We start from the raw sequence: 12,792 nt of genomic DNA on the forward strand, positions 1-12,792 counted from the left end.
ACAAAATTCAGTGTGGCACAAAGGGCCATCTTCTAGTGATGGGGCTCGGTAGGTCAGGTTGATGGTTGGACTTGAAAACATTGAAGGTGTTTTCCAACTTATTTGCGTCTATGACACAGACAAGAGAAAGTAGCGAAAGGCCTCCATACAACACCTGACAAAATATGCTACAAAGATCTACAAAAATCAAGGTGGCAAAGCCAGCCCGAGTGCTCCTTCTCTCCTACAATGCAAAACTTAGGTAGCATCAAACGCAGGTAGCAGGAGACATACAAATAAAGACTGATCAAGTGAACGGAAGAGACATTCATCGAGAATTATTAAAGGTAAAGATGCCACTCAGATAAAGAAATGTGCCTTTTTTGCTTCAAAAAGTAATGATTCAAAAAAAAAAAAATCACCACAACTAATCTTCTACATTGCACTGCTGGCAAAGGCCTTATAAAGGCTTACAATAACTGTAAGAGACACATACCTATATAACTTTACTGGCATACTTCAGATGTTAGTACTGGTTCCATCTTCACATCTGTAAAGTATTTTTTATTTGTTTTTTATAAATATCAGTATTATTACTGCCTGAAGTCTAACCCCCAGACTACTTAAATAGCATTTACTAACCACTGACCATTGACCTTTTATGACAATTGACAGTTCTCAACGATTCACAAAAGTTGTCATGCATTACAAAATATTAGGAAAACAAAAAATATTTACAACTGGGGTTTACAATTTGCATTCAAATTCTAAGAGATAAGCCACAAATTTCCAAAATGGGAAAGTTTATTCTCTAGGGCTAATACAGAAACCCCTTTAATTCAAAATACAGAGAATATACTAAAAATAATAAAAACACCTCTCTTCTGCATTCTCCCATTTGTGTACATGTCCCACAAGCAGAATATGATGTCCAAGTCTTTTATTTCTGGTCTTTAAAAGGAACCCTGTACTTTACTAAATATATATAGTAAATTTTTAAAGAATTTTTTTAAAGAAATCTTAAAGGATCCTCTGTCTACCAGAAATATTTATTCATGTTCATTTAAACACTATTTCTTCTTGAAATCACTGAAGTGAAGATGAATATGGTCCAGATCACCACCTTCAGTATTTCAGGTTTGCTGCATTTTTCTACGCATCTCTTCAAGTGCCGCTTCTCGTTCTCTTAAGAGCTGTTTAAGTCGTTTTATCTTTTCATCCCGGATTGTTTCATCCAAGTCTGGCGGAGTCAAAGGGAAAGCATCATCTCTGAAAGAGCCTTCAAAAACTGAAGTATGATCTTCACAAGACACTAAAACTGGAATATGAGAGTCTATAACATCACTATTTTGAGAGCATGTCTCTTGCTCAGAGTCCCTCCCTACACAGGATGTAACGAAGTCCGTGGAAGTACTTTGCGGCAGTAAGACTGGTGGAGGAGAAGCACTTCTGTTAAGTAGGATGGAACTTGGGCCAGTATCTTCTGAATTTGAACTTGTGGTTGATTTGACTGATGTCTTCCTTCTCTTTCCACTGTCTGACACCGATGAGGATTTTATTTTTCTTTTCTTAGATGAATCTTCCAGATCCACAATTATCTGTATAGTCAAGAAACACACAAAACGTACTTCTGTTAAACTGAGCACCATTCTACCTTATTCACAGCTCATTAGGCACATATTACACATATTGCTGCGTGCTTCTTAGAATTACTGCATGGAAGATGCTTCTTTTAGCAATTTGAGCAAACATACTTCCATATTCGGTAATGTTTTCTAGCAAAGATTCCTGGTTAACAACTCTAGAACGTTAACTTTCTTCCTTACCCAATACTCCACTTCTGCCCTTCCTGTGCATGCCTATCATTTCATGCTATCACTTCTTTAACTCTAGCGTAAGCCAAATATTTTGTATCTAACTTGGTGGAAAAATGCAAAACATTCTTCAGGCTGACATTTCCAAAAAGCTCAAATATTAGAGATGAGGTCCATTACAAAACCACATTCCTCTCAACTACCTTGCTATTTAAATTTTGATGTACCTTACTACGAGCAGGCAGTAGATCTGCCCAAAGCTGGGCTCTCAACATAGAATTAGTAAAATCTGAGAAAGCCTTTGACTGGGTGGAGTAGAATCATACAAAATAAAGTTTAGAACACTAAAGCTGAACAGGACTACTTCGGATGGATAAAATCACTTTCATGCATTAAGATAGAAGTCCTTACATTAAAGGAACCTTTCCAGAAGCACTCAAGAACATCCATGGTCAATGACAAAGGGCTAAGTTTATAAAGACATTGACAGCTCTAACGACCAGACAGGTACATGAGTCAATTTTTTTCAATAACACTGCACACAGCCAAGTGGATGCTTTTCTTTGGATGTCACAGGTCTCGTCATGTGAATGTCTGAAGTGCCTTGAAATAACAGCACTTGCCTGATTTTGAATTCACGGGTAAAGCTTCCCAAGAAATCATTCCTCTATTATTCTGCATGTATTCACTGCACTACTGGATATACATAACCGTTTGCAGAAGGCTAAATATAAATCAGAATCACAGAGGTATAGTTTCTATTCCAATAAAGGCTATCCTTTCGACTGTTCACCACCACTAGAGGGTGCTTCAAAGCATTTGTTCTTTTTATTTCCTCTAGCTGAACCCAGAAAAGAGGATTAAAAAAAAAAAAAAAGAGCACTCAAGTCACACTGAAATCACACAGCTCTATAGCAGCACAAAACCAAGTTCAAGAAACAACTCCCAAAGGGACTGTAACAATTACTGACTTGCCCTGATGAATCACAGGGTGGGAGAATTCAAACAAAAATCACAGCCCTATACTGACAACACACATGCTGCTTTCTGAATGTGTTTGCAGTACACATACTTTAGTGCCAGAAACATTCAAGATACCTTTTCCTCTTTAACACACTCCTGATGTTGATTTGTTATTGTCACATCTAATGATGATGAACTGCAAGAGTCATTTCTCGTTTTCAAGCTGTTACTGGAACACACCCTTTCATCTGGTTTCTCACTGGAGGTTATCAATGGTATTCTCTTAAGGTAGACTCTCTCCTCCTTGGAGAGACCAAATTTTCTCCTTAATTCCAAGTATTGTTTCCAGTGTGGCTTCTCTTGGTGTTTGATTTGATTAACTTTTCCCTGTGAATCCATCTTTTCACGCTGGACCTGAAATACAGAAACAGGGAGGGAACCATGAATCTCTCTCCCTCTCCCTCCATATATACAGAAGCCTTAGTTTACTAGAAGCACTGGGAAAATAAATTTTCACATGAGTTGCATTTAACATGTGTAAGCCAATTTTGAGGAATTATGACATATTATCATAGGTCTAACATTATTATTAGTTACCTAAAACACCAAGTGTGTTGTATAACATCCAGAAAATGCAAAGTCCAACTAGTAAACCATATAAAGTAACCTACTCTAAAGCTTAGAAGTAACAAAGGAAGATGATGAAAGATCAGACGGAGTTCTTTCCTGAGTCACTTTCAGGCTGTCGAAAACACTCCATATTTTGATAATACCAACAAAGCACTATTAACCAGCCCTCCTACCTAATCTCACTGTAACCTGAACTGTTCCTCATCTGCAAGGCCAAGGTGACATCGCTATCTCTGGCACCCATAGCCTTGCAAATTTATGGACTAAAAGCAGCAAACAACTAAGGCAAGTGAGAACGCTACCGCTTGGCATCACACGGCACTCAAGAAAAAATGTTTATCTGAACAGTTTTTTCAGGTGAGGAACAATCAAAAAAGAGGCCCTACTGCAACGATTAAATGCCTCAAATGTGCATGAATATGCTTAGCTGACGTTTCCCTTCAGCCTGGTCAACATAAGCAAATACATACTTGCTTCAGAACAATTTTTCATCTTCAGACAAATTCACTCTGTCCTCCTGGGCAACTGAAAGCTCGACTTGCAATCCTTCACAGCGTCTGCGCATTTTGCAGCTAAGGTCTCTTTTAGATATTTCCTACGCTACGATTTTAGAAGAACGTGTAGGCAGCCTGAAGGGGGAAAGCACTGTCGCCACTACAGCTCTCAAGAGTTCCATCTGCCTGACATCAGCGATGACACAGAGGAAGAGAACCCCTCCGCATCACAGCATGAAAGGAAGGGAACGCAGCTCCCGCCTTGGGCTCTCTCAGATAGCACAAACTGGAGCTGCAACGCCTTCCTCCTAGTATGACAACCCCCGCTTGTCCACCTTGTTCTCCTCTCACACAGCTCCAAGCTTCTCTACATCACGCCTACAGCACAGTCAACTGCTGGGAAAATGCAGCATCAACGTTTGAGAGCAGATAGCTACCAGAAGAACAGCTTTCCACTTTACTTTCCACTTGCTGTACATAATTTATCTTGTGAAGAAATAAAAGTTGTCTTCTCCTTGCCCTTTTCTTTATGCCTTTTCTCACTTGCACCCACTCCCATGCAATTTTGCTGGGAAAACAAAACAAAACAAAGTATTTTCCATTTTTGAACCAAGGAACTACACTTCAGACCAGCATTTCTGGTGACCGGAATGGTCACAACAATCTGTGAACTTACTAACAGCTATTTTATTCCAACAGAACCAGGACCATGTAACAACTTAGCAGAGACTGAGATTGGCATGTTTATTGGAGAGAGTTACCTTTTGCCAGTCTTCACTGAAAGCACACTCTTGTTTAGACTGAGGTAAAACAGCACTTGCTGCTCTGGGGGAATGAATCGTTTCTCTGCCACCTTGGCATATATTTTCCTGTGTCTCTACTGCTGTAATGGGGGTCACTCCACTTGAAATGCTCGTGGTCAGGGGCAAACTCTTTCCCTGGATTACAGCGGAACTGTGCTCCTTAACGCTTGGTGTCACCAGAGCTGCAGGTGCGGATTTTAAGTCATTTCTTAAACCAGCCGGTGGAGAAACTTTTGCATTTGTACACATTTTTGGATCTTTCTGAGACAGCACCATTCCTTTGCTTTTTGACAATACCAGATTCACCACTTTATTGGTTATTTTAGTGACTTCAGTAGAAGCAATTAGCTTGGACGTCTCCTTTTTAAGTGAAGCATCAGAAGAGGAAGATGCTTGTTTGTCAACGTGGGCCGACAGAACATCAGAACCTCTTTTGGTCAACAAATAGACTTTCCCACTGTACATGACCAGAGCATTATCTTTAAGAGGTGTGATTTTTGTTTGGCTTCCACCAGGACCACTAGAACAGAGCGGTAAAATACTCGCAGAGTTAACTTCTGCATTGTTCGTATCTGACAACGTTTTCAAGATCTTAGAAGCCACATAGTTTGATGACTTTACAGGAATAAGGCAAGGCGCTGATAACTGCGGGCTTTCTTGCACAATCCATTTCATTGGTGTTTGCTGGCACTGCTGATCATCAGGTGTTACCGTCTCAGGAGAAGAACAATTTGCCGTTTGTGTAGCTGTCATTATTAACGTTTTTGAAACGTCTGTGGTGGCTTTGGGGCAAATGGTTTGCAACCGCTTGGGAAGTACTGTTTTCACTGCGTTCACGGGTGACACGTAAATAACGGTTGGCGTTTTTGTACTGTCAGCTCCTCCAGACACATTTGTTGCTGCAGCTGCAAGTATTTTTTGCTGTATTGCAGGCGGTAAAAAAGAAGCTGGGACAGATTTCACTTCTGCATCAGCTGGTATCTGGAGGTGGTGGTCAGAGGGCAGTACTGGACACTTCATAGTAGCGGGAAGACTCTTTGGGTTTACCAACATGTACGCAGTGTTACTCTGGTTAGATGAACTTGTTACAGCAATGTTCTGCAAAGACAGTCTATCAACTGAAACACAACTGCTCTGGATGTTAGCAGCTGATTTTGCAGTTAAGCTTTCTGTTTCAGAACCTGCTCTAACGCTTTCCTGTTTGTCTAATGTCCTTGTAAGAATTATCTTTCCAGGATTAGGAGACTGAAAAACAGGTATCTTAACAGATGAAGGTGCAGTAGTGTTGGCAAGCTGTGTCTTAAAAGTAAGATGAACCGGGCTAGAAATGCTCCCTTTAGGATTATTTGACATGGCTGAAGACTGAACTATTGGCACAAAGTTTCCAGAAGATTTAGAAATTGGAAGTAATTTCAGAAGGTTTTTTCCATCTGGTCCCGTCGTCTGAACTACTCGGTACATACAGCCTGCAATGCTTAACAAAACAAAGAAAAGAGACAAGAAAAAGAAAAAAGAAAGAAAGCGTAAGTGAACACAGCACAGATATTTTAATTAATGTGCATCAGTGAATTGTACACCCAACGCTGCTATGCCTTAGAAACAGATTAACTACTGAAAAATTCCAGACCTAATCTTCAGGAACTTCGGGGCAAAAATAACTCTGACCTACTTACTGTACATTTTGGGTTAGCATTTCAGAGTACCACAGACTATCTGAAAATAACATCCAACTATTACACATCAGAAAGGCAAGAAACAGCATCCTTTTCAGATTAAAAAAATATACACTTAAAAGACCCAAGAAAACACCTGAAATTGTTCTCCTCTTCTGCTTACAGAGCCCTTCCTTTTCCTTCTAAATGGAAGAAACATCATCGACGGATTTCACAGAGGAGCCATATTTTTTGCCACCTGCTGCTATTAATACCCCTACTTAGCACTGAGAAGTATGAATTTCAGGAAAGCTTTGGGAAAATATAGGCAGATTAATTGCATGGCAAGGTGGAAACAGAAATTACCTCAGACACATACACAGGAAAAAATTAAGAAGCAGAACACATTCCCTTGGTGGAACAGGACGTACAGTGACCAAGGCATTTGCCTACGCCTCACCTGCTCGCTCATTCTTTAGACGGATGCAGACCACAAAGGCGGTCATCTTCATAGGGAGAACGAAACCAAACGTGGTCAAGGAATGTACAGAAGCTCTGTGTGATTGATGAGAACAGAACTCTAAGTCTAGGAAGAAAAGGGCCTCAAGAACTAGAAGGAATACACAGAGTCAGAACCAGGGAAATCGGAAGAGTAGATGCAGCTGCAAAGACAAAAATTCTGAACAGCAGACAGACAGAGAGAACCTTGTCCATCCCAAAGTTAGCTGTGACTGCTTCAAACGCCAAGACAGGAATGACACAAGACTTAGGTCCGTTCCAGGACGGAGAGGATCTTCCCCACTCGGAGCGAGTTTACCCGAAGGGAGGCATCTTCCCCAGAGAACTCCTGGACGCGGCAGAACCCGAAGCACCGCGGAAGCGACACGGCAGGCTGAGACACACGAACAGAACAGGACGGTCTTGACATCAGATGCAGAATGATTAAAAGGCAGAGCTGCCAACGTCGCTTTTGGTCACCAAAAGCATTCTAGCTCTGTCCTATTGACTTCCTACATCGATAAATTCATTGAGAACACGGCCGTGAGGGTGCTTCCCGGTGCTGGGTCCCGTTTACTGTCAAGTAGCATGGGGAACGCTGGCAGCTTTTCTGGCAGCAAAGCGATGGTTTGGGCCTGCAGCTCAGCTCGGAACAGGGCGACTCGGAGATACCACTCGCATCCCACCGTTGCATCTGCTCAAGAAGTCAGCCAAGACATTGTCTTTTTCCGGCAAGTAAGAAGCCACAAGGATGCTCTTCGTGCCCTGAGTAGGACAGTTCCTGGCACGGTTTGAGAGGTCGCGTTCTCCTTGACGGCCGATATAAAAACTATGCTATTGCCTGTCTAAAGGCTTTAGGCACGCAGCTCTTTCCTTGCTGTAACCTTAAAATTAACTCCCACGTCCAATACTTGGGTACAATGCCTCATTTCTAAGCACGCTATGTGAAAAAGAAGAGGTTTGCGTGATTTGTCAGTGCAGCGGGCAGGAAATTCTGCAGTACTTTTGTTTTAAAAACAATCTCGTACTGGAGAGGACAACGTGGGCAATATGCTACGTAGTTCTGGATGGATGCTGCTGTCTGAGGCTTTAGCGGTAAAACGGGGTTGGGTGCTTCGGAATCTGAAAGGACAGCTGAGAAAAACTAGCACTGAAGAATAATGATCTTACATAGTTTTGCTTAAACAAAGGGCAATTAACGATATTTAAATGTTCGAATGCAATTACAGTAGAAAAAATGTATTTTTGGAACCCCTTTAAAGCTCCTAGCATTACTGATAATGGAGAATTGGGAAGATCAGCAGTGAGCTCCCGGACAACACTCTGCATCTGTCACCGCTGTGTGCTCCGAATGCCTCTTTGTTAGCCCCGAGTGCCACGCTCTCAACCTTCCTTCTCGTCTCTATGCAAGAACGAATATTCTGAAGGAAAATTCAGACGGGAATTCTCAGCATGTTCCGTAGACACAAAACTGCCGAACCTCTGCACCTTTCACCGAGCAAGCAGGCGCGAAGCCCCGCTGAAACTACCCAGCACCGCAAAGAGGCTCCGAAGGGCAGAAGAAACCTCCCGAGGGGCAGGCGCCTCCACCCGCCACCAGGGCACAGCTCTGACTCGCGGAGAGGAGGAGCAGAAGCAGGTCAACGAGCGAGGAAGCAGGAAAAACAGAAAGAGCGATGCGACAGAGGATGCGTTGGCATGAATATTATCTTCGGCGGCGGCGGCGGCTTCCAGTGCTCACCTCCACGCTTCTCGTTCCTGCCCTGCCCCACTTCCCTCCCTCCCAGGGGGCCGCACGGCTGCTCTTGAGGCTGGGCTACAAACAGGACCTTTCGGGTAGGCTTAGGAAGGAAGAACGCCCCAAAAATCCAGTTTGCCTCAGCTCCAGACTCTTTCTGCCTTTCATGATTACCGAAGGCAACTGCAGCTTTTTTTATCTTCACACGCTACGCAAAAAGAGCGGGAAACCCCAAAATAAGCGTCTTCTAGAAAATAGCATTTGTTTGCCTGAAGCGAGTAGCAGGTATTTACAGGACTGCAGAAACAGAAAAAGCTAAAAGATAAAGAAGAAGGAAGGGAACCATTCAGATGAGATACTAAGAAGGCTTATTCACACCGATTTACTCAAGCATCTACGAACAGGAAGGGAAGACGTCACTGCCAACGACTTCAGACACTGTTGTCCGGGGAGGACTACAACACTTTTCCCATTTCAGATGCAAGTTGAAAATTCTTCATGGTATTTATCTCACTTTGCTAAAGGCTCTTCCAGGAGAAACAAAGAAATAGCCAGGACTGACACTTTGAATATTACCAAAACTAAGCATTTCCAGCTTGTTTGTATACATGGTTGGGTAACGAAGACGAGATCTGGAACCTACCTGTCTTCCTTCTGTAGCCCTTTTTTTCAGAAGAACATGTTTTGGGATTTCATTGAGCAGAATGAAAAATCCACCAGTTTCCCCCTTTAAGGATGTCAGATTAATTTTGTTAAGGAAGTGGGTAAATTTTCCTTAAAAATATATAAATACAGGGAATGTACTGGATTGTAGTTGGGGAGTCTTTCCCATAATAGCTGAAGTAGAACTTTCTCCATTTCATCCTCCTCCGTTTCCCCACTCTTCACAAATACAGAAATTCCCAAATCTCACACATTAACGCATAGAAATACTTCTGTTCTTGCACACCATCATATTTAAGTGCAGACCAAGGCCTGAACATCAAGGCAGACCCCTGAACAATATTTCAGGACAATAAACTAGAAGAAATAATAGTGGTGGATGGTAATCTTCTCTAATGTCACCACAGAAACTATCAAATCCAGGTAGCCAGCTTTCCTTTAAAGAAAATAAAAAATCTGTGATATTCAGAGAAAACTGATGTCTACATGCCATTTTTCTCCAACAAAACCAGTCGTTATTTCCTTACACAGGCAGTCTGCATGGCGATATCAAAAGCTTCCTACTCAACTAGGAGCATGGCGTTAAGCAACCTACGAAGCAGAGACAGCAGAAGAAAACAGGAAGCTGTTGGGTTTTAAATTGCTATTTTTCCGTTAAGCTAGAAAAACAAAAAGAATACCCTACATCCCTCCTCTGCTGAAACAGAATTCCTGTTTTCTTCACTCATACAATCAGCCACATCAATCTAAAGGCCCAGGTTGTCTCAAATTCTCATCCCAGATTGTTTGCTACTCTTCGTAAGCACCAGACTCAAAGAACAAAATGCCGATGATCTAAAAATTCGTCTTTTGTCCCTGATTTTTGCCATACAAATATGCCCTTAGAACATTTTCAGTGAATTAAACCATTTGCTGAATCCGCTGTAACCACTAGGGCAACAAAAATCATGACCTTGCCACCTAAAAAATATATTGGTGGAGATAAAACGAAAGATTTGCTCAAGCTTCAGTTACACTTCAGAGTCGCTGGAAGAAACGTTCTGTTTCAGCTCGTCAGCTACTTTCCAGATCGCCTTTCTCCCAGATAATGCTTTAGAGAAAGCTTTCATCTCCTCTGAACATCAATAAATCAACCAGGGACCACAAGCACTACAAACGTCAGAGAACCAACTTCATTTATTTTAATGGGTACAGCTGAATCCTGGAAGCGGCAAAATAACATTGAATATAATCTGGAATCATACATCTAGAGACAAGTCAAAGTGAAGTGACTGCAGTCTGTATTTTATGTAGCCGTATCTTGTCTATGTGCTACTTGAATACGTTAATGAAGTAATTTTGTTATTATCTCAACAAAATCTAGAAACCGACGCTGAATTTGCACGCAAAGCCAGAAATCCCGCCCAGGATTTAGGCACAAGCCGTTGCTAAAGGCATGGGGTTTTCCTGTAATCCAGCAGCTTTCGGTAATGGCTGAAGAAACCTTTTATGCTTGGCACAAAAACGCTTCCACCCCCCGCAGAGTATTCCCTGTAGCAAGGATAATTACTGCAGGGCACGCTAATGGCCGGGGAGCAGACCCCGCGCTGCGAAGCACCGCTCTGCCCACCGACGACTGCCACAAACCCCCGGCAGCGCGGCAGGGAGCGCAGCCAAAGCGACCACCCCGCGGCCGCAGCCTCCAAGGAGCCCCCTTGTGCTGAAGGAGCCCCGCGGGAACGCCTCGCTGCGCTGACACCTCCGGGGAGGCCGCGCGACGTGCGGGGAGCCCGACCATGGCTGGAGCCCGCGGCGTAGAAGCGTGGCCGCAGCTCCCGGTTCCGCCAGCACGGCTGGGCAGCCGCACGCTGCTACGGGAGGACGGCCCTCAGCCTCCAATGCTCGGCCTCCCCCCCCTTGTCCACCCCAGCACGTGCCTCACGGGAGGGCGTCGAGCGGGGCGGGCGGAGGCGTGAAGAGCTGGGAAGGGCGGCGGCCCCGCTCCCGTCCTCGGCACCCCAGTGCCCCGCTGCCGCCCTCGACGCCCCGGTGCCCGCTCCCGGCCCCGCCCCCCCCCCTCCCTTCCTCCCTCCTCCTCCTCCTCCCTCCTTCCTCCCCGCGCCGCCGCCTCGCCCCCCCCCCCACCGGGCCGGGCCCCGCGGGGAAGCGGCTGGAGGGCGGCGGGACCGTACCTGCCGGGTCGCTCCCTGCTCGGCCGGGCCCCGCCGAACCGCCCGGGAACACGACGGCGGCGGCGGCGGCAGCGCTGCGCTGCCCGCCCCCCTCCGCCCTCCGCCGGGAGGGGGCGAGCGCCGGGCCGGCCCGCGCCGCTCCGCCCGGGCCCGGTACTCACAACTGCGCGGCGCTGCCCGGCCGCTCCTCTCGGCTCCGCGGGTCCCCCAGCGGGCGGCGGGACATGGCGGCGGCGGCGGCGGCGGCGGGCGGCGGACAACGGTCTGCGGCGGTGGGAGGGAGGGGCGGGACGGAGCGGCGGGACGGAGCGTTGTGCGCGTCACTTCCGGCCGCCCCGCCTATCCCAGCCGCCGCCGCTCGGCGGCGGTTTCCGTCCGCCGCCGCTTCCGGCGGGGAGCGGAAGTGGAGCCTGGCGCCGCCCGGCGGCCGCGAGTGGTGCGGCGGGAGGTGGCGGCGCTTCCGGCGGTCGCCGGAAGTAGATGGAGGCGGGGAGGCGCGCTTCCGGCGGCCGGGATTTAGGCGGGAAGGGGCTCCCATCAGCCCTGTCACAGGGCCGCGGGGCGGCGCGGGCCGGGGGGCACCGCACGGAGCGCCCAGCACCAACCCCTGCCGGGGCGGGGACGCTTCGCTCTGCATCAGGCTGCCCAAAGCCCCGTCCAGCCTGGCCTTGAGCACCGCCAGGGATGGGGCAGCCACCGCTACTCTGGGCAACCTGTTTTGTGCCTCACCACGCTCTGATTAAAGGATTTCCATCTATTGTCTAATTTGAGTCTCCCCTCTTTGAGTTTAAGCCCATTTCCCCTTGTCCTGTTGTTATCTACCCAAGTAAAGAGCCCTTCTCCACCCTTTTCATAAGCCCCCTTTAAGTACTGAAAGGCCCATATGAGCTCTCCCCAGAGCCTTCTCCAGGCTGAACAACCCCAGCCCTCTCACAGGACAATACCTCCCTGAAAAAGCTAACGTCTGCTCTCTTCAAATCGGGTTATAATCCTGTTTTTTCCCCCTCTTTGAGTGCTCTGTGCACTATGTCCAGGCCGTTGCCCCTCCAGTGTGGCTGTTCTGGCCCCAGATGGTGATTACGCGTTGCCGTGTCCTTCGGTGGAGTCCTTGTGCTGTAGGCACAAATACCATCCGCGCTGAGCTGGACTCTTGACACGTTTTATCAAGGCAGAACTGAGCTGCTCGCACTCTGATGTATTTTCCCCCAGATTCCACTGGCACGGGGAGATCATCTGAACAGCCGCCTCAGGGGAGCGTCCGTTCGGCTTCCTTGCGCAGCCCACCTTGCTGCTGGAGGCGCGATGGCGGCGCAAAGCTGGTGGAGCAGTCCCAGCTCCACGGCGCTTCGGCGTCCTGCCAGGGGTGGCAGTGTGCGGAGGACAGCGT

At 46.4% G+C, this 12,792-nt stretch overlaps 1 protein-coding gene across 5 annotated transcripts; it reads right to left on the reverse strand.

The window, feature by feature from the left end:
• Positions 1-12,792, reverse strand: LRIF1 (ligand dependent nuclear receptor interacting factor 1). Of its 5 annotated transcripts, none has more exons than XM_083812199.1 (4): positions 11,567-12,792; positions 4,642-6,157; positions 2,892-3,170; positions 1-1,577 (listed from the first exon to the last, which is right to left on the reverse strand). In XM_083812199.1, exons 1-4 carry the CDS (start codon positions 12,040-12,042, stop codon positions 1,113-1,115), a joined length of 2,736 nt encoding a protein of 911 aa, XP_083668325.1. In that variant the 5' UTR covers positions 12,043-12,792; the 3' UTR covers positions 1-1,112. The 5 variants fall into 5 exon arrangements, with proteins under 5 accessions (XP_083668325.1, XP_083668328.1, XP_083668329.1 ...); XM_083812202.1 differs by having other exon boundaries at positions 4,642-6,149; positions 11,567-11,680; XM_083812203.1 differs by lacking the exon at positions 11,567-12,792 and adding an exon at positions 11,406-11,560 and having other exon boundaries at positions 4,642-6,149.

Source organism: Anser anser (genome assembly GCF_964211835.1).
Source record: "Anser anser genome assembly, chromosome: 27".
Lineage (NCBI taxonomy): Eukaryota > Metazoa > Chordata > Aves > Anseriformes > Anatidae > Anser > Anser anser.